Below are 21,923 nucleotides of genomic sequence, written 5' to 3'. Positions count from 1 at the left end.
TCCGTTTTCGTTTTAAAAAATAATCCCGTCCACACATAAAGGCAGAAATGAAGGAAAATGCTGCTATGAACATGCCAAAGCAGCAGGTGGCACTAGATTCCTAACCGTGCAGAAATGTTGGCCAATCAGAAGTCTAGAAGCCTCGGTGGGAAAAAGTAAACAAAGCTGCGGCATAGAAGCAGACCCGAGTCGTATGTGTGGACGGACAGTAACTGTGTGTATATGTAAGCATTTAAACACTGCAGAGAGTAGAATTAACAGTAACAGTATTGTAGAAATTCATTTCACCGAAACAATAACGTGGCGCACAGTGTGACGCATGCACCAGTTTATTGTATTTCCAGACTTGCTTTCGGCACAATTTACAGTGCACGCTACTCTGTTTTTTGTCAGACTTGAAATAGCCGAAATACCTTCACACTACGGAACTTCTATGGCTCTTCCGTTCGACAATCTCTCCGGCATTGGAACCGTCATCTGTTTTCTCTTCGGTCACGCTCGGTAGATTTTTCTAGTCGGCACACTCATTTCCTCCATTACGCGCTGGCTCCATTACCCAGGGCAGCTGTGGCTACAACCGTAGCTTGCTTCCACCAGTGTATGAATGTGAGAGTGAATGAATAGTGGCATTGTAAAGCGCTTTGGGTGCCTTGAAAAGCGCTATATAAATCCAATCCATTATTATCATTATTACCACCCACTGCCTGCTTCCCAAACAAACACACGTGCGGCTTGGCACTTGTGCTGTATGTAACAAGTCACGCGACGTGACGCTGCGGCTGTGATTGGTTCGGCTCTGCGCTACTTAGTTTGGATTGGCTGACCTTTTTTTATTTTATTTTTTTATTTTAAGAGGACAAGAGCGGCGAAGTCTATCGCGATAGCTTAATTTCTCTATCGAGTAAAAGTTATATCGCGATACATATCGTTATCGTTCTATCGCCCAGCTCTACGGACACATTGACTGAAAATCTGGTGAATTCTTCCAGATTCATTTTAGTTTCACTTTCCAGGGTTTGTCTGCTCAATTCTAGTTTGCTGTGATTTTTACTTTTTAATAGTTTTACTTCCTTTTATGTGTTTCATTTGTCAGAGGATAATTTAAGTCCACAATGGGTTTTACAATACAAATACATGACTCGCAGTCACATACACATCCCAGTTTCCATAAACAGATATTTTTTCTCTGGCTAGTTGTGCTGAAGTATAAAACAAAACAAAAAAATCATCCATCATTTTTATAAGCACTTATTCAGAATTTCGGGCCCACTGGAGCCTATCGGTGCGGTCACAGGCACTAACTTTTTAAAAATCTCTTTGTGTATAACCTCTGAATCTCTGTAGTGGCTTTAACTCTGTGACATCAGCTGCGGCACCCACACAAGGTTACAAAAGTCAAGAGGTGCACCACTGGCCAAAATGAAACCAAAGCGTGGCTTGACCCAGCAAATGCATGTCACTTTTGGAGTGTTGCACCCTTCGCAAGGCCAAGAACAGTGGGTGTAATGGCACCATAACACTACATTAAAAGACAAATGGTTGTTTGTCTCTATGTGTTAGTCCTGCGACAGACTGGCGACCTGTCCAGGATGCACCCTGTGGTAGCTGGGATTTGCCTCCCGCAACCCTGAAAAGGATCACCAGGAGAAAATGGATAGATGGATAGAAATACAACACAAACTGCAGTACAGTGGTCCCTCGCTATAATGCAGTTCACCTTTCGTGGCCTCGCTGTTTCGCTAATTTCTTTGCTTTTTTTTTTTTCCCATAATGTATTGTGATCTGCGTCCTGATTGACTGACAATGGTCTACAGCTGATCTCATGCCGTATCTCCTGTGCATTACAGAATGCGTTCAGCTTGTCAAATTTACATAAATCTTTGATCGCTAGCAGTGTGACTCTGAAGTCCTGTACTGTATGTCTGTAAGTTTTCTCCCCAACAAACGCAACAATGTCAATGAAACATTTTGCATTTTTTCAGTTAATTCCCCCATATTCTGGTTTTTAAGATTCATTTCAGTTAACTAACTATGTACTTTAATTATTGAACTACACAGTTGTATGATTAACTTAAGCACGCACACACTGCAATTTGAAACACACATGGTGAAAGCTAAAAATGGAATAGTTCTGTACAAGCTAACCATGCCTAAACACAGTACATACCTACACACACAGCATGCAGAAGTGCCAAGAACAGAAACAGGTCTTTGCTTGCCCCTCACTACCTCTGTCTCTTTCCCAAGCAGCTGCATGCAGAGGTCTGAACCTGCCTGCTGAGAAGCAGCATGGTTCTAAAGATCCTAGTTTTAACTAGTTTGCTTCACCGGGAAGAAAAAAACAAAACATAAAATCATGTGTTGATCTTGCCCTCCTCTTGCACTGTGACTCACATCCCCTCTTACGGTCTAACCTGCACATCACAAGAGGAAAGGGATAGAAAGGAAAAGCAAATGCATCCCATGTCAGTAACCCTTTACAAAATTCGATCCATTTACCAGCACACAATTTCATTCTGTTTGCATGACCTTCGATGTCCTGTTCCCCACTGTGTTAAGCAAGCTTTAGAGTCAGTGGAAAGCAATCCTGCCAAGGCAATCACAACGCTAAAGACACATTCGGTTAACCTATCAGTTAGCTAGATGCATGATTCACATCCACTAATTAAAAATCATATTAAAAATTAAATTAAAAAAAGATGCATCTCTGATAATAATGAGTATCTTTTTTCTGCAGCCCTTCCATTACTTTGAAAAATTGTCTTCTACATTGATAATATCTGTTTACCTCGCTTTCCACTGATGCCTCACATAGGGGTGCACCCAGGAATCAGCCAGTATCAATACTGCAAAAGTTCACCACTAAAATGACATTTACAGATGCCAGTGATTAATAACTTTGCACTGGTGTATAAATGTTAAAAGAACGTGTGCAGAGCTGAAAGGTTTCAAAAACATTTATACCTCTGTAGATTTTGTAAACACAGGAAACATAACACAAAAAAACCCATCAGAATCGACACTCAGCCATATTCTAAACACTGATATTACCCATGAATTTCACAATCGGTGCATGTCTGGTCTTTAGACAGAAATGCTTAATGCAGTAATAATCTACTTCCTGTTTGATCTGAACCCCTCACTGCAGAAAATTTAAGACCAATTAAAAAAGTTTACAGGGGCAAATTAAAAATCCTACTATCATACATTTCTTTTTTGATCTAGAACAGAGTGCAAGCCTTCCTGCACCTTTTTATTTTTTAGGTTTAACTATTCTGGGCAACACATTTAGACAAAGACAGTTTTACTAGTCAAACTGGAAAATAATAAGCTAGCAATGACAGAAACATGAGGCAAAGTAATACATGACATGACAGTGTTTCATAAGCAATGTTTAAAACTATGGAAGTCTGCTCTGATCGAATATGTGGACAAAAAACAAGAGACTCAAACCAGCAGAAAAACAGAAACAAAATCAGACGGCTTTAAATGGACATAAACGATGCACTTCCCGCCAACCACAAAGACGACACACACCCAGGTAAGACTTCTCTCTCACACGTGGTGAAGCTCTGCACCAACAGTATGCCAGTCTTACCCAGAGGCAAACATGGCTCCCAAAGGTGTGGAGAAACAATGCAACTATTCTGATATTCCATTAATCATTGAAGTATATTTTTAAACCAAACTACCAAACATTCCTGGACTGATCACTCATGTTAAGATTTGACATGTTGACAATGAGCAGTCACTCAAAGTTTATCTCGTGTGTCTGACAGTGTAAAGTCAGAAAAACCCTCAGCATACTGCACACATTTGCTAAAAATATTTTAAAGACTGTGTTGAAGGTTTAAAGGCATTTCTGTGCCCAAGAAGCTCAAAAAACTTTTATGACATTACATTAGAACATTGCTTCCATCTGTGGAGGTCATTATTATAATAAACACACATTTAATAAACTAAGTTACATCTTGTAAAGGGTCAAGTGTAAACTCATCTCCTCAATCTATTAGTAAACAGTTAATTTGGTAATGTTTACTAATAGATTTCCATCAAATACAAGCTACATGTCATCGTTTTTCTTAAAAATGAGCTTTAAAAATATACTGTTTTTTATGCACAAAGTGTGTAAAATTTAAAAAGAACATAAATATAGCAGCTGGACAGCAATTTATTTTATCTTCATTGATTAATTAGTCAGATCATAATCGATGTTTAGCTTTGGCTAATATGTACAGTGGTTGCTCCAGTAAGTGCATTTTCACTGTGGGATTTATTCTGCTGAAAAAATGTTTGTCACAGGGAGAGTCAAAAATGACAATGAATTTTTTTGTGCTTGATTTCAGGCCAATGCCCACACAAGATATTCAAAAAAACAAACAAAAAAAAGCTTCAAAATGCACACTTCAACAATCAAGAATTTCCCCTACTGAGCAAATTTATTATACTTTAGGAAATCCATTTGCTGTCAACGTAATAAGTGACAAAAACATTTGATCTTACCGTGCACAGCAAAAACATTACAGGGCTGGTTCCCATGGCGTGATGATTCCTTCTTCGAGCCCTTGATGAAGGCCGGCAAACTGGGTCTCCTCTGGTCCCCTACAAGCTTCCCCGGCTGCTGCCCCATAAGGGCAGGGTGCCAGGCCGCAGCCGGGACTCTCCAAGCTGGACTCAGTTGCCCACCAGGAAAAGAGGAGATTGGGAAAAGAAAAGAATCCGTTCCCCTGGCTCGGGCACTCCCCTCCCAGAATTTAGGTGATGGAGGTCACCAGCACAAATCAGTGATGCTCCAGTATGTCTCTGTTTATCATGCATTAATGGAGTGTGAGTGCTTTACAGGACATTTCACAGCGATCTAGAGACAAATAAAACAAGATTCAGTGATGATTTCATTTAACACAAAGATATATGACCCTAAAGTCAAAATAAAGTTTGTGCCAAATAACAAACCACAAGCTAATCTTAACTGCTCATTTAGTTTTATTGTGTTCCACTTTAATTGTGATGTCAGGTGTTTCCTTTTCTATACAAATTAGTTTTCCCTTGTTCCCTATAACCTAAACGTCAGCTAAATTTTCTAATTTTAATGCCCGTCTATTCAATTCAGTTTTATCTATATAGCGCCAAACACAATATCAGTTGCCTCAAGGCTCTTTAAATAAAAAAGATAGCTATTAAAACCCCTAATCTAGGTTAAGATACACTCATATTTATTCCTGCTATCTACCATTTACATTTTATTCCGCACAGTTGGTGTGGAGCACCCACAATTTAGTTGTACAATGACAATAAAGGGCTATTCTATTTTATTCTATTATAGATATGCAAAAAAAACTGCCAAGTGTTAGATTTAAAAACTAGTCACGGAGAGAAAAAGCAAGAAAAGTAGCAAGTATTGATAGCCATAACAATACTGCCCTTATTTTATTGGAATACCAAAGTTAAAAAAAAATAATAATGAAAAAAAAGATCATTTAATCATCAGTAACAGGCACTGAAGTAAATGTGCCAGATAAAGCAAACTTTTGCTCTAGTTACGAACGCCGTGGGGAGTAAAAACAAGTGTTTACAGAAACTTACACGGTCACAGAAACATATATATGATTTGTTAGCTGGCGACCTTAAGCTAATGTTGGAGATAGCCATGAAAGCTAACCAACTGCTGGTGGTATGCAGCGCCAGACCCTTAAATGCACACCAAGCAGGCAACAGTTGGCTGTCGCTGGCTCGCTGGTAGGGAAACCGCCGACAAGTGCACTTAAACGTCTCACAAAAACATGATTTGACCGCCACCCTTTCAACACTTTGCAGCTGGTCTTTCCAAAGCCACAGTTGGTTTCAAACTTCCGTGTCCACTTTTTCGTCTTGCGAAGTTTCTTCCCCTGCGGTACCCGGACTAAAAGGCACTTCAATCAAGGCAAATCGAGGCAACTCAGCCGGGCAGAGAGCGACGACTCTTTTTACAAGTCCTTTCCTCTGTTCACAGTCGCCGAGCTCTTCGTTACCGAACCCCTGGCTCTCGTACTTATTCATAGCTTTCACGTGAAAATCGCAGCAGTAAACTTTGGCCGAGTAGTAGTTCTGTAGCTGGGGCCGCCATACTTCCATACGCAAGGTGGTTTACTGGGTGGGTGGGGCGACGTACGACGTCACGTGCGTGCGTGGACTAGCACAGGAGGACTAGAGCAAAGGTTTGTTGTGCTGGGAGAGCAGCAACACTGCAGCCACGCTGAGGCAGAGAGAGTACGCTCACACAGGGGAGAAAAGCTGAAGGTACACAGGTTAAAGGTTCATCCACCCACACATATAATGGTGGATTTGATCAAAGCCATAAAGAACTCACTGCTCAAGAATATGATCTAGCCCAGGCCTAATTGTTTTCAGGATATATGTATGGATATATGGTTTTTGGCATATCAAACTTGGGCAGCACGGTGGCATGGTGGTTAGCACTGTTGCCGCACAGCAAGAAGGTCCTGAGTTCAATTCCACCATCAGGCCGGGGTCTTTCTGTGTGGAGTTTGCATGTTCTCCCCGTGTTTGCGTGGGTTCTCTCCGGGTACTCCGGCTTCCTCCCACCGTCCAAAGACATGCAGCTTGTGGGGATAGGTTAATTGATTAATCCAAATTGTCACTAGGAGTGAATGTGAATGGTTGTCTGTCCCTGTGTGTTGGCCCTGCGACAGACTGGCGACCTGTCCAGGGTGTACCCCGCCTTTCGCCCTATGACAGCTGGGATAGGCTCCAGCGCCCCCCGCGGGGGGGAAGCGAATGGATGGATGGCATATCAAACTATGAAAACACTCGATTCTGTGCTTACAGATAAATTACACAAATTTGGTTACTTTACTCAGTTTTAAAGCATCTAACTCAACATTTATCCCACTTTGAGATACTTATTAGAATCAGGGGTGGCATGTTATCAGGATATCTGTAGGGAGTGAACCTATGATTGTATATAAATATATATTTTACACGATCTAAAGGAATTTACCTAATTTAAATCTCTAACATATATATTGTGTTCTGGTGTGTTGTAATTATCCACTTTAAGGGAACTTAAAGACACTAAAAGCAGAGAAAAGAAAACTTTCTTCACAGGGTTAGCAAGGGATTCTTGCAACCGCAAGAAAGATATTATACAAATCTAACCTACATGAGAGGTGTCAAGGGAAAGCATTTATTGTCCAGGAGGAAAATTAGAATAAAACTACAGTGGGAGTGAACATATCTGATGAGGAATGGTCACAAACCTGGAAAATACAGCAGTCAACAACATCATCACGTGCCTGGAGACTGCACTGCTGGAAAATGTAATTAGATTTTTTATAACACCCAAAATTAAGAACAAACATACCTCATTACCACAAACTAGAAACAAAGAGATCCAACATTTTTTTTTTGTTTGTTATCCTACTTGTTGTATTTATCTTTTTGTTGTTGTTGTTTTGTTGTATAGTGTTTAAAGAAAAACAATAAAAACAAAGTTAAAAAAAAAACAAAAAAACCTACAGTTTACAGTACCAGTGAAGTGGCAAGTACCAAAGCCATACTCATACTGTGAATCATGGTGGTGGAAACATTATGGTTTGGGTTTGCTTTAGCTTTTCCACTGTCTCAGTGACTGGGCACTTTGGGCAGTTACTGAGTCAACTATGACTTCTGAATTTTATCATAGAGTTCCAGCTGCTCAAACATTTTTACAAGCTAGTGACCCCTAGCACATTAGCAAATCCACCAAAGGATGTGTAAAACAGAAGGAGGTTATGGAGCAATCTATTCAAGAAAAGTCCCATTTCACCATTATTGAGCCGTTTAAAGTGGATGGATTATGCAAGAATACCCTCAAACCTAAAATAATAACTAAAAACTACCAATTTCCAGACACCATTAAAACCACTAAAATGGTGATTATACGTAACCTTTACTGCTGACGTGAGAAGTTTGTTCTTATCAGCTTAACCAATATATCAGATTAATGTCTAATAAATTAACCTTAACATGACTGAAAGAGCTCCACAACTCTGAAACTTTCCTATTGCCAACATGTGTTTGGCACACCACAAACAGAACCAGCTGATCCAACAAAACTTTTAAAGAGTGTAAATAAATAATGTGTAACTTGTTGCAACGATACAAAAATATCATTTTAAACAGCACCGTCACATAATCTTAGTAAAGGGTCATTAGTAACTACACGGAAAATTTCAAGAAATCTTTTTCATCTATCTGAAAGAAGACAAAAAAATATTGGCTACTATGTCAGATTTTTAAAATTGCCCAATATTGATATTTAAATAAAAAATAAATAAATAAATCCTGTAAGAACTAGAGCCCAAACAATAAAGATTCCCAGATACGTTTTTTCCTTGTTCACAGACAGACCACACTGAGATGCAGTGAAAATTTATAGAAATCACAAAATTTATTGTATACAGTATATATCTCACATGAAAAAAAAAAAGATTGACTATTATTTTGTAAAACTTTAGAATAGCTGGAATGCTGCACACATTGAATGAGTTACACTTCACTTGCGTTTGCTATTAAAAACAACCCAACAATAATACTGGTTTCCTTTAATAAAACACGTTGGACTTTGACAATTTAATTATATCTCTAAGAAAATAAAGCTAATTCAGCTTTCAGATCAGTGGTCGGGTCCACAGCTGGCCTGATGTGATTTTGACTTGTGACAAGGCTTTGGGCTCTTTAACCCTCCTGTTCCAAGAGCTTCTGTTGTGTCAACATTACAATCTCCTCCATCACCTCTGGTTTTAAGATGTCCTTCACCTACAGAGACAACATAAATCAAAAGCATAACCACATACACCCATGGATGTACATGTTTTCAGTCTGTGTTTATGGTAACAGAAAGTGTTTTTATCGAGTTGCAGCTTGAGCGCGAGTGCACAGTAACACTTTATATGGGTTGGCTCGATTGTAAATATAATACAGAAGAAAAATGTGCCACATAGTGGATATGCTGATATCATTGCAAGAGTAGTGTTTGCGAGACGCATGGGCGATTAAGTCATTTGTTCCCCACCCCAAAGGGCAATGAAATCAACCGTGACTGTTCCACACTGCAAAAACAGCCGAGTCAAAGTTGAGAACTGCACAGTATTTTTTCCACTAGTGGTGCCCAGGAGCTGGAGAATTACAGTATGACCACTAGATGGCACAATATGACACAGAAAAGAATTGGGGGTTTTCTGGTGTTGCAATAGTTTTGTAATCATATTGTTTACAAACATGAAACAACAGGTGTCATTATAACAAAAAATGACTGTAAATTGTAGTAATGTCAATAATTTAGTTTCAAAGGCTGGTTTTTACTGGAGTGATTCTTACCTGGTGCTGAAGTGATGATTCGTAGCAGTAGAGAACACTGGTGTCATACAGGAGGACTTTGTGCGCAGCCAAAGCCAGCAGGCAGTTTCTCAACCGTGAAATGACCTCTCGATCCGACAGGCTGACAGGCTGAGGAACCAGAGATGAGAGATGCACAAACGAATAAGCTCTGTGTGTACGGTGTAAACCACAAGCATCCGGAGCATCATTACATACTCTTGCAAGTCTTCAACTTGCAAACATTTTTTTTTAAACGTCTTTCTAATGCTCCTTCAGACTGAAGCTGCCTTCAGCCCGTGTTGCTGAAGGTGCTTTTTTACCAAGCCGAGTGTGGCACACGAAGGTGATTGACTCAAACAGTCAAGGATGCCCCAACTTGATGGAATAGTTGGTTGCTCTGGCCTTGCCTTTAGGTTGAATGATGAAAGTTTGTGCATTTGGTTGAAGCTAAGCACACAAAACACTACTTGTGTGAGCAGTAAAAATCATTAATGGATGGCAGCGTTCCCGTTCCATTGACAGCCATGCATGCCCGAGCCTCTTTCCAAGTTTTAGTTCATCAGTCCATAAAAATTTGTTCCAGAACTCTTACTGATTTTGCAAACTACAACCAGGCCTTTCCATTTAGAAAAAAATAAAAAATGTTCCTTGTGCTGAATGCTTAGGTTCTCTACATGTTTTCTCTACTTAGTTTTTCAGTGCACACCTTTATTTTAAATTACATTTTTAAATTTACTACCTTTTGATATATAACATACAATATATTAACTATATTTTGATACATTTTTGCTTTTCTGTCTCTTGTTACTTTCTTTATAAGCATGGCTGTGTGTTGAATCCTCCTACTGATAGACAAGAACAGCTCAATACTCTCAGTGAACTTTTAGCAGCCAAGCTGAAAACTACTATTGCGATTTGTGTGCAGAGAAAACTGACACATAGTTCTTTCAATCTTGATGTAAATGTACTTAAATCAATACTCAAACATTAAATTAGTATCCATTACTTTTCCAAACTTGGGAAAGCAGAAGGAAAAATGTGGGCAACCACCAGTGCTACCCCTCAGCTTCTGAGTAGACAAACCTTTCAGAGAACTTGACCTTTGACCTTGAGGTCAATTCCACTGAGATTTGAAGTCAACCAACATTTTTAGTGAATGCACCGATTGTATCAATTTGAAATTCCTACATTTCCTAAAACAACAACAAATTGTTTTCCAAATTCATATGCCCATTGATCAGTAATAAAAATATGGAATACAGTTTTTTGTGGTGTCCTACCTCAAGGCTGGTGTAGAAACCCCCAGCTTCCTCCTCTTGTTGGCCCGGTGTGGGATACAACCACACAAAGCCATTATTCCCCAGGATAATGGATGCGCCACACGGCAGGTTGTGGAAATGCGTTTTCTGCCTCTTGATCAGAGAAGGGGAAAGCTGGACCAGTACTCCTTGACCCAACTGATAGTCAGAGGAAGCAGAGACAGGGTGTTAGTTTAAATGAAAATAAAAATAACGATCGTTACTCTTATTATTGAACTAACACAGTTACTCCAGTTTTAGCTTGACTTCACTGGCATCCTGTCAGTTTTAGGGTTAATTTGAATATTTTATTGATTGTTTTTAGGATACTAAATAGGTTGGCCTGCCCCCCCCCCCCGTATTTGTCTGCTCTTATTAATGTCCACACTCCTTTCGGAGCTCTGAGGTCTGCTAATCAAAAAAAATAAATAAATAAATAAATAAATAAATAAAAAATAAATAGGGGTCATAGAGCTTTTCAGTTGTTGCTCTGAGTCTCTTGAATGTGTTTCTATTTCATAATAGATCTGCCATAATAGAGCTTTTTACTTTTCTTTGCTCAGTTTCTACTTTCCGGCCTTTAAAAAAAACCCTGACATCTTACTTGTGAAGTACTTTGATCAACTCTGGTCATTTGTAATGTGCTATATAAATAAACTTGCCCTTTACCTTTTCACATATCTTTGTGTACACTGGAATAACTTACTTTTCCATACTTTAAACTACGGGTGTGAAGTGAAAGAGCTCCATCCGAGAAGACAGACTGCACCTCTGCCTGAAACCACAAGAAAGGTTCAACACAGATTATGTAACCGGGAATAAAATCACTGGAAAGCCAGTGAGAAATTATAATAGAGAAGTCTGACTTACACTGATGAGATCTCCCTCCTGAAGATATTCTCTCATGGTCAGCTCATCTTCTGCTGATCTTCTCCTCTAAGTAAGTAAGACAGAAAGAAAGAAAGACAGAAAGAAAGAAAGACAGAAAGAAAGAAAGACAGAAAGACAGAAAGAAAGGAGATGATCAAATATTAATTTTAATACGTCAGCCAAAGCTGTCTTCTCCCAGTGAATCACACTTTCTACCATCTCACCAACTCTCCTCCTGGCAGGTTTACAGAAGACAACAAGAGGACAGAGTCCAGTCGGGAGTTTGTCTGCACCTTCCATCTTTTCTGCTGCACCTATACATTTTAAAGAAGAAGAAGAAGAAAATTTAAAAAAAAAAACAAAATGAACCAAAATGAAAACAAGTTTCTGCAATCACTGTCTTTTCTTATAACTAAAGTGGTTGTATATGAGAACAAATACTAGGAATTACCTCTGTAATTCTGCCAACCACAACATCTCCAACCTCACCATTAAACCTGCAATCAAAGCACACTTTACAATGTAAGAATGAGTATATAGATGACAGGCCTATCTAAGTCTTTGACCGTTTAAGAGTTCAATCACTCACCTGGTCTTAAGTGGCCTGACACAGATGAGTTTGTCCACCCTCTGCACCTCTCCTGCGACTGAAGCTGTCAACTTGTCGTCATCAACGTAGGTGCCATGACCCCTGCGGACAGACGGTATCAAACATTAGTTCTGAAGAGAACAGCCAAAAAAAAGAAAGAAAAAGAAACAAGGGTAAAGTGCAGCATTCAGAGGTCACACAACACAATGCGGCAGTTTATCCGATTAGAGTCCTTATCCTTACTTACTGTGTATCAGTGTAGAAGGTTGCAAATGAGACCGGCTGACTTTATGCTCACCTGCTAATTCAGTATGGCACTGGCTGTCATCTGGAGCTTTTATTTATTTACCTTTACAAGCCAGATACCTGAAACAGACCCGAACAGCAGCACACTCCTGTGTTTGGTTGATTTCCCATAATAACTCAAATAAAACCAACACCTACCTCATGAACCCAGTGTCTGAAGTAATAACATCCCCCGGTACGACCAGATCTTTTCGGTCAAAAGCAGACGCTGATAGCGACACGGTTTTTCTAATGGTCGGTAATCTCATATCTGCAGCCATGCTTCTTCCTTTGCTTCTTCTTCTCTTCACTTTTTTGGCGGTTTGCGGAACTTATAAGAGTTTTACCGCCACCTACTGACGCGTTAGTTGTATTTATTTACTTTTAAAAAGCACCTAGTCTAATAAAATGTAAATAAATAAATAAATAAAGTAAAAAAAAAATTAAATACATGTCTTATATCTGTGGCGTTAGTGATATATATATATAAACAGTAAATGTTTATGGGGAGGAAAACTCACAAACACTGCTTCTTTTCCTTCTTTAGCCGCTGACAACATCTAGCTGCTTCCCTGCATCTGTCTAGCATCCTCCTCTGTCACAACAACTGCACATCCTCCTTTACTACATGAATGAATCTTCTCTGTGGTCTTCCTGTTTTCCTCCTGCCTGGCAGCTCCATCCTTTGTCCCGTATATCTGCTATCCTTCGCTCCAAACCATCTCAGCCTTGCCTCTCTTGACTTATTTTTCAAACCACTCAGCCTGAGCTATTTCTCTGATATACTCATTTCTAATCTTGGTGGACTCCCAGTGGTAATCTCATTATCTTCAGCTCTGCCACCTCCAGATCAGTCTCCCGTCTTTATGTTGACACTGTGATCTCCAAACCATACAACACAGCAGGTCATATATCCATCTTGTAAACCTACCCTTTCTCTGGCTCCACAAAGACCCAGTGCAACTCCTCCTGACCTTCTCTCTACTTGTCCATCAACACTCACTGAGTGCTTCAGCATAGTCCTGTTCCACAAACTTTATTTTATTTTATTATTATGGGAAGAATGATACACTAACATGATTAAAATTCCATGTTATTTCAATAATACTTTTATTCTGCTAAATAGCGCGCCATTTCATGGATGGATTTATGAGCTGGATATAAAAGATAAAACTGATGCACAGGCTCTAAATAATTAGGTTAAAAGCTTGTGTTGATATATGTTGATTTAAAAAGAACATAGCAAATCTAATGTGGATTATGGTTGCAGGATTCAGTGAAATGGTTGCAAATAATAATAATGAAAAGAAGAATTAAAAGTAGAAGAAAAAGAAAAAGAATGTATTACAATTAAAAGATGTCAGATAGACTGCAGTTAAGTCACACCCCTATGAAATTGTTTTTCCCAGGCATTTCCATTTTCACCACCAGGTGGCAGCATCGAGCCAAGCTGCCGACACCGCCACCTGGATTCGCACAACGGAGCGGTGACGTCAGATGTCAACAGGACGCAAACTTCCACTATTGCAGCCAATCAGCTTTTGGTCAGACAGACTCTTGGAAAGATGGCGACGGTGAGGCACAGAGGAGTGAAAACTGGACGCTTTGCTGTTACTAAACACCGCAGATCCACACTTCGCTAGAACCCACACGGCACCGGGTGTGGAAGTTAATCGGTCCGCTCTTGAGTCTGAACCCGCCGTTTGGGGCCGTATGGTGACGCTGCGGGTTTGCGCGCTGTTGTTTTCGGTTACACTTGGACTTCTCATTAGCTTTAAGTTGAAAAGCCAGCGCTAGCCCGGGCTAGCTGTGTAGCCTCACTCGGCTGTTTGGAAGCTGTATGGTACCCTTAACCGGTGTCAACACTGGCTTGTATATACCTTATAATTTTTTTTGTATTTCCGGAGCCGCTCATGAGTCACCTGGATTAAATATTGCACTTAAGGAGGAACAGGGGGCCACAAACTATTTGGCACTGCTGCGCCGAGGCGGAGTGAGTTTGCCGTCATGTATTTTCTAACCGGCTGGCCACGGAGGCTGCTTTGTCCGCTGAGGAGCGAAGAAGAGCCCTTCTACATCCAGCCCAGCTCCCAGCGCTTTTACTTCGCTCTGCTGTCAGAGACGCAGCTCAGCGTTTGGTTTAGTCGGGTGAGTTGAAACTCTGATCGGTCTTGAAATCAGCTGACAAAACAAAAACAAAAAAACGCTAGCTAAGATGTGATCTGGTGCCGTTTTCATTTCAAACGCATTGCAGCAGAGGGTGATAACCTGGCCGGCTGCCCTTCATGTTTTATTAAGTGCCGTAAATAAACACGGGGAGAAACTGTGGTGTCCCCATATGAGTAACTCAAACTACTACGTCTTCTTTCTTTTTTTTAACCTTCATGTGTTGGCAGAGGGTTCCACGTACACAGATATCAGACGGCAGGTGAACTCGTTACACATCATTACACGTGGATGTGTCATTCATTACTTAAGTTAAAACAATAATTTGACAGCAAAACTCAACCACAGTGGATTGGTGTTCACCTGATAGACGCTTTATAGCAGTTCAGTTTAAAGTTGCCCAAATGTTAGTAAATTGTATATTTTGGTAGGTGGACTGGTACTTATATAGTGCCTTTCTGCTCAGTTGAGCATTCAAAACACTTTCTTACTATAAGTGTTACACACATTCATACAGATGCCTACATAGCGGGGGTCAGTACCTTTGGAGGAGTCAGGGAGCAGTCCACTACCTTTAGATTGGTAGACCACCTACGCTACCACCTAAGCCATGTACAGCTACCTCCGCTCTACTCATCAGTTTTACCCAGCAACATACAGGTCAAAGGTTAAGTTACTGTCAACAAAACATTTGTAATAGTGTTCAAAACATGCCATGACATGTTTTGCTTACCAGTAGTTTTCAGGAATTTAGGCAGCGCAGTTACAAAATAAATGTCAACACTTATCTCAGCACAATAATCGCGGTGTTTATTTTGTATGTCATGGCCACAAATGCGTCACATGACAGGAACATTTCACAGTGACTTAAACCAATCAGTCAATGTTAATTCTGTCTATTTATAAACTTATTGGTGCGGTCCAATAAGTTTATAAAAGTGCCAACATGCTGTGCTGCAGCTGGTTTCTTAACAAAACACCAAACTCTGAGCACTGCAACATCTAAAACATCTGGCTTAATTGACTCCTGAACCTGCTGGTATAGAGCCAAGGGAGCAGTGACTTTGAGGTGCGTGGTAACAACATAAACAGGGCTGAACAGATAGTGATGCCAGTGATGTGACATTCAAAATGGAACTTGGAAGGACAGACTGTAGAAATTAGTGGTAGGTCAGTAGCTTGTCAAACACATGAATGCTTTATTGGCAATCTCTTCTTCCCAAGAAATGCAAATAAAAACATCAAGGACTTTCTTGATAAGTTGTTGAAACAAGGGTTAATTGAAGAAGTCTAACAGCATAAGAAAAAATACGTATATTTCAATATATATTTTGAGTCACTGCATGTGGGATTCAGGTGATGTTGGACATGGTGGCAGCTTCATCATATTAATTCCTGTTTTTCACACTTTTTTTTTTTTAAATCTAAAATTAAAAAAAATGCAGAGAGTAGATGTGGTTTCTCTTTCACTGTTTCCAGGGAACTTCTCTACCCACTAAGCTCAGCTTTCAATACCATAGAAATGCGGAATGGGTCATGAATTGTTTGGTGTGCCTCCATTTTAGTACTTCTTCAGTATCTTTATCAACATCATACAGAGTATTTTGAATTCTTCTCTGTTGGCCTTGTTTATTTGAACGTTTTTGCCATGGTGACATCGAAAGGGAGCATATAATTGATTTTTATAACCTGCTATTGTGTACATTGTTTATAACGGTCTGTGATACATGCACACAGTCTGAATATTATTGAGTTGTGGCAACAATGGATCAGGGTTACAGTTCATTTCCAGAGACCTGCACAGGATGCGACCTTGTTTTGTTTCCCCTCCTTTCTTAAGAGTTCTGAGTGCCTGCAAGTATCCGTGGGGCATCCAGGAAAAGGAATGTCGATTGGAGGAACTTCTTCCTCTTGACATGTGCTGGTCACCCCTACTAAGTCCATTGTGTCCTTCAACTTTTCTGTATAGCTTAGGGGTTATCAGATGGCTAACATTAGGCTACTGCAGGGCTACCAGAGGAAGAAATAATTTTGATTTTTAAACAAAATAAGGAAACAAAAGTTCACAAACTTTTATTTCCATACAATTTAACTTGGATCCTTTTTTGGTATTGTTAATGTTGTCAATATTGTGATTAGCAATGAGCAAATTAGGGGTTTTTCCCAAGGAGAAGTCAGCATTTTCATAGAATCATTATTCTACCAAATAAATGGCACCAAAAATTTGGCTTAGTAGTTTTCAGTCTTGCCAGGTGACTGACAGAAAGTACCAAAAGTAAAGACTAACCTCACTGTGATGGTTTCCTTTCAAATCCAGTGTGTTGATGTAGAAAGACAAAAGTAAGCTATTGAGCTTCCAACATGTCAGTGTGCTACTTCTATTTAAGTAAGTTTTGCTTTTCCTAATGAGGAGATAGGTTTCTGTTTCCATCAGGTTCAGGTATCATTGGCATTATTAAATTTTAATTCTACGAAAGCGACACAATAGGTTAGGAATGGTTAAGCCCGTTGTCTCATTACAGTGAGTAGATACCAGCATTAAAGTTGCACAGCTGGAATTACATTACTGCTTTACCTCACCATAGCCAGTGTCCTGTTTTTACTGTAATAATGATCCTTGTTATATCTCACTGAAAACTGATTCAACAGCCTTACTTTAACACTCTGGGATGCCATACATACTTTTAAAATGTTTTCAATGATTCTGGTGCTAATTGTGTAAGTGGAAGGACAGGATTAACTGAATGAAGAGAGGTCACCAGAGTGAAGCCCACACATGAAAAAGCTTGATTACCACTTCAATTGGCAGTAAAATCAATTGGCAGTCATACTTTTGTAGCAAGTCTCAAGCTTCCATTATTGTTGATGCTCTGTACTGTTATTGTTGAATGTTGAATTATACTGTGCCAGATGCTTGATCTTAAGAAACCAAATCTTTTCACATTTTTTTTCCTCTTCAGCAGCTGTTTTAAAACTTGAAAATTTATTGGTTGGACATACAGGTTTTCTTTTTGAAGCTGTAGGCTAGTTCTTATTTTGCTGTAGAGAGAATAAGGTGAGGTAAACTAAGGGTGGTAGCCTCAAGCATACAGTTGTGGTTATAAGTATACATGCAGATATCAGGCATGAATGTCATGTTAACTTTGGGCTTGCAGTGATTTCTCTGAACTGTTTTTTTTGTTTGTTTTTCCTGCTTCACTATGGACAGTGATGCTGGTGTTCCAGCATTTTTCAGGTCATTGGGGTTAAACTGTCCCTTTGGAAAAGTGGTGACACATTCAAGTAACTTGGATTTGTGTACATTTTTTTTGAAAGATGTATTTGTTTAGCAATGGCTCCTTGTGTCAACTTGTGTAAATGTTAGGTCATCACTGAGTTCCTTGGAATTCCCCATTGTTCTGAGCATTGGTCAGTCCAATGAGTGCTATCAAACAAATCATTTTTATGCTGCCAAAGAAAAACCACCAGTTGTAGTCATGATCACTAAAAGAATTTAATAGGCCTTGGTCTTGCCAATTTAAAAGATATTGTAGAACCTTGTGCACCCAGTTCTTGTTTTTTTTTAAAGTCATTATAGATGTATGCTGTACAGTCATTCAGCCCTGGAAAAAGAACAGTTCATGAAAGTCATGAAAACCCACATACCGGTAATTGCCATGACATCTATGCCCATGATGGCTGTATGAGAACTTCGCAACACACCTGTAGTTTATCCATTTTGCGTGATAGAAAGAGAAGCCTCAACATGCTTTTGTTTTCTCAGTAAAAATAGATTTTTCACAGTCCATGGGCCTCACTAGGTAGGAGATTTTTGGCATCACTGAGGTATTATAGTCATCCCATTTTTGGAAAAGAATTTGAAATCAAATCTGTATTTCTTCTTTGCCAAATACCCACCATTTGAGGCAATAAATCATTCCCGACAAATCCCCTTCCAGCACATTGGCTGACAAATATCTTTATAGATTATCTCTGTCAATCACAACCAACACTAGAAATAAAGCTGCTGTCATAATATCACACTGACATTGTTTACTGGGCTGCTGCCTGGGATTTATTTCATTTTAATTTTTTCGTAGATAGATGAGTTACTAGCTGTCACACAGCATGTTTTTTTAAGCATTTTTTAAATATTTCTATATTAATTACTTGATACAAGAGGTATGCTGTTTTCTTTTGTAGCTCCAGTGTTATTTGTTTAATATCAAATCAGATGATTTTGACCTCCAGAGCTCACTTTCTTTCCCATATTTCTGTTTCCCACCCACAGCCCAGTGTTTTGATAGTCAGCTATATCGAGTCTGCAAAGGCAGCGGCTCAGTTTGGCTTCTACCAGAAAGCAGAATGGAAACCAGACGACTCAATGATAGCTGTGGCGGTAAGTACACCCTTTGGCAATGTCATATCATATTTGCAGTTTGACTGATCAGCTTACGTTCTCCCCCAAGCTCTGTTACTGCAAAACACTAAAGTTGATACCAACTGCAGAAATGTAGTTTTGACTGAGTTTCCCTGGGACAAATTGTGTCGCATATTAGAGTAAACATCAACACATATTTTTGAGATTTTTTTTTTCTTTTCAAGTGCTATCAAACAATCATATATCACAATTATGTCCTGGTTAAGCAGCCTTTTCTGGCATACACAAACATATGTCTTTGAGGGCTGACTGCTCACATAAGCACGATTGGTTCGCATGCAGTTAAGGCAAAGAGTCTGTGCTGCCTTCTTACAAGAACTCTGCCTGTTTCTTCTTCTCCTTTTTTTTTTTTTTTTTTTTTTTTTTTTAATAGGCCATTTGATTTTAGGTGTGAGTAAATTAAACCCAACCTTAAGAAACAAGTTAAAAGTCAGAATTGGTTGCAAGATCAAAACTTCTTCAGTGTGCAGAAAAAAACCCCAGTTAAAAAAGGTCAAAAGCAAATTCATGTTGTGTAAGACAGCGGTCCCCAACCCTCTGGGCCACAGCCCGTGAGTCATTTGCTACCGGGCCGTGAGAGTTGAGCCTTGGGTGTGGAATTTAAGGTTTTTATCGTTATTATTTTTTTTTTTTGTCGTTTTTATTGTTAACTCTGTTTCCCTGGGTCTTTTCCCGTGTGTTATGAATAAACCTTCTTTTTTTTCTTTTTTTTGGTACCAGTCTTGGTTTTATTTTGTTGTATTTGTCCATGACACCTTAAAGGCCGGTCTGTGAAAACATTGTCAGACAAAACTAGTGCATGGCGCAAAAAAGGTTGGGGACCGCTGGTGTTAGATATAACATGTTGCACCCAGGAGTGGGTGATACAGCTTCAGAAGTATATCACAATATTTAAAGGAAATGTGCAATACATTTTTTTGACTACATAGAAAAAAACTTTGTGAACAGTGTTTTTTTTTTTTGTTTGTTTTTGTTTTGGATGCCCACAAGTAGCAGCATTTATGAGTGTAAATAAATGGGTGTTTTCCATCCTCCTTTTGCACTGAGCCACTTCCTACTTTGAAGAGCGAGTCGATTGAAAAAGGTGCCACCAGCAGCAGCAGGAGCGTTATGGTGCTCTAGTTGTGACACAACGTAAGTCAAAAGTTGACACAAACGTAGCCTCGTTATCTTTCCTTGAAATTTAAGGAAAAGTATAACATGACTGCGTAACATCTTAGTTTAAAAATAACTAATGCTGAAATGTATCTTCCTTCCTCTATTGGTTTGTCTTCGATCGAGTTTTATAACTAGCTCCTTAAAGCCCTGCTTTTCCACTACGTAACCAAATCAATAATTTCCATCCACTGTTTGCTCTTCGTGTCATGGTGGGGGGATCATTTGTTTACTTTTTGGTTGCACGTCACCAGCTGCTAGCATCTCGTCATTTACAGCCTGATTGTGCTCAACTGTATGTTTTTTGCCTCAAGTGATGAAACACGTTAGTTGTTTCCATCTTTAGTGGGAGCAGTGCTTTGTTGGAGGTTATTGAAGTAGCTCCCTTTTTAGTTTACTAAAGTGTCATCAGAGGCTGACACACGGCTCTTGCTGTCAGACTTGCCTGGTTGGACACACTAGGGAACATACAGTGAGGCAAAAAAGTATTTAGTCAGCCACCGATTGTGCAAGTTCCCCCCCTTAAAATGATGACAGAGGTCAGTAATTTGCACCAGAGGTACACTTCAACTGTGAGAGACAGAATGTGAAAAAAAAATCCATGAATTCACATAGTAGGATTTGTAAAGAATTTATTCGTAAATTAGGGTGGAAAATAAGTATTTGGTCACCTCAAACAAGGAAAATCTCTGGCTCTCACAGACCTGTAACGTCTTCTGTAAGAAGCTTTTCTGTCCCCCACTCGTTACCTGTATGAATGGCACCTGTTTGAACTCATCATCTGTATAAAAGACACCTGTCCACAGCCTCAAACAGTCAGACTCCAAACTCTGCCATGGCCAAGACCAAAGAGCTTTCGAAGGACACCAGGAAAAGTATTGTAGACCTGCACCAGACTGGGAAGAGTGAATCTACAATAGGCAAGCAGCTTGGTGTGAAAAAATCAACTGTAGGAGCAATCATCAGAAAATGGAAGACATACAAGACCACTGATAATCTCCCTCGATCTGGGGCTCCACGCAAGATCTCATCCCGTGGGGTCAAAATGATCATGAGAACGGTGAGCAAAGATCCCAGAACCACACGGGGGGACCTGGTGAATGACCTGCAGAGAGCTGGGACCAAAGTAACAAAGGTCACCATCAGTAACACACTACAACGGCAGGGAATCAAATCCCGCAGTGCCAGACGTGTTCCGCTGCTGAAGCCAGTGCATGTCCAGGCCCGTCTGAAGTTTGCCAGAGAGCACATGGATGATACAGCAGAGGATTGGGAGAATGTCATGTGGTCAGATGAAACCAAAGTAGAACTTTTTGGTATAAACTCAACTCGTCGTGTTTGGAGGAAGAAGAATACTGAGTTGCATCCCAAGAACACCATACCTACTGTGAAGCATGAGGGTGGAAACATCATGCTATGGGGCTGTTTTTCTGCCAAGGGGACAGGACGACTGATCCGTGTTAAGGACAGAATGAATGGGGCCATGTATCGTGAGATTTTGAGCCAAAACCTCCTTCCATCAGTGAGAACTTTGAAGATGAAACGAGGCTGGGTCTTCCAACATGACAATGATCCAAAACACACCGCCCGGGCAACAAAGGAGTGGCTCCGTAAGAAGCATTTGAAAGTCCTGGAGTGGCCTAGCCAGTCTCCAGACCTCAACCCCATAGAAAATCTGTGGCGGGAGTTGAAAGTCCGTGTTGCTCGGCGACAGCCCCAAAACATCACTGCTCTCGAGAAGATCTGCATGGAGGAATGGGCCAAAATACCAGCTACTGTGTGT

General features: G+C 39.9%; 3 protein-coding genes across 6 annotated transcripts in view; 1 reads left to right on the top strand and 2 right to left on the bottom strand.

The window, feature by feature from the left end:
- Positions 1-6,129, bottom strand: part of abl1 (abl oncogene 1, non-receptor tyrosine kinase) — a 33,404-nt gene extending 27,275 nt beyond the window's left edge. The window contains exons 1-2 of one of the 3 annotated variants that reach the window (XM_085279651.1): positions 5,584-6,129; positions 4,504-4,858 (exon numbers count right to left, since the gene is read on the bottom strand). In XM_085279651.1, coding sequence (XP_085135777.1) covers positions 4,504-4,630 — 127 coding nt within the window. In that variant the 5' untranslated portion in view covers positions 4,631-4,858; positions 5,584-6,129. The remainder of the gene's footprint in view (positions 1-4,503; positions 4,859-5,583) is intronic. The other 2 variants (XM_085279652.1, XM_085279653.1) reach the window with 2 other exon arrangements.
- A 2,274-nt stretch (positions 6,130-8,403) lies between these two features.
- Positions 8,404-12,722, bottom strand: exosc2 (exosome component 2). Its single transcript, XM_085279650.1, has 9 exons — positions 12,559-12,722; positions 12,115-12,216; positions 11,977-12,022; positions 11,750-11,839; positions 11,526-11,591; positions 11,362-11,430; positions 10,638-10,814; positions 9,358-9,486; positions 8,404-8,796 (listed from the first exon to the last, which is right to left on the bottom strand). The coding sequence occupies exons 1-9, from the start codon at positions 12,678-12,680 to the stop codon at positions 8,716-8,718; spliced, it is 882 nt and encodes a 293-aa protein (XP_085135776.1). The 5' UTR covers positions 12,681-12,722; the 3' UTR covers positions 8,404-8,715.
- Positions 12,723-13,928: 1,206 nt separating this feature from the next.
- Positions 13,929-21,923, top strand: part of ric1 (RIC1 homolog, RAB6A GEF complex partner 1) — a 45,314-nt gene continuing 37,319 nt past the window's right edge. For both annotated transcript variants that reach the window (XM_085279648.1, XM_085279647.1), the window contains exons 1-2: positions 13,929-14,547; positions 18,836-18,943. In XM_085279648.1, coding sequence (XP_085135774.1) covers positions 14,407-14,547; positions 18,836-18,943 — 249 coding nt within the window. In that variant the 5' untranslated portion in view covers positions 13,929-14,406. The remainder of the gene's footprint in view (positions 14,548-18,835; positions 18,944-21,923) is intronic.

Source organism: Mchenga conophoros, linkage group LG7 (genome assembly GCF_057382185.1).
Source record: "Mchenga conophoros isolate Kocher_MC1m ecotype Shallow Benthic linkage group LG7, M_conophoros_male_GT1.1, whole genome shotgun sequence".
Taxonomy (NCBI): Eukaryota; Metazoa; Chordata; class Actinopteri; order Cichliformes; family Cichlidae; genus Mchenga; species Mchenga conophoros.
The sequence above is the reverse complement of the archived record's forward strand: the minus strand, read 5'-3'. Positions and strand labels throughout refer to the sequence as shown.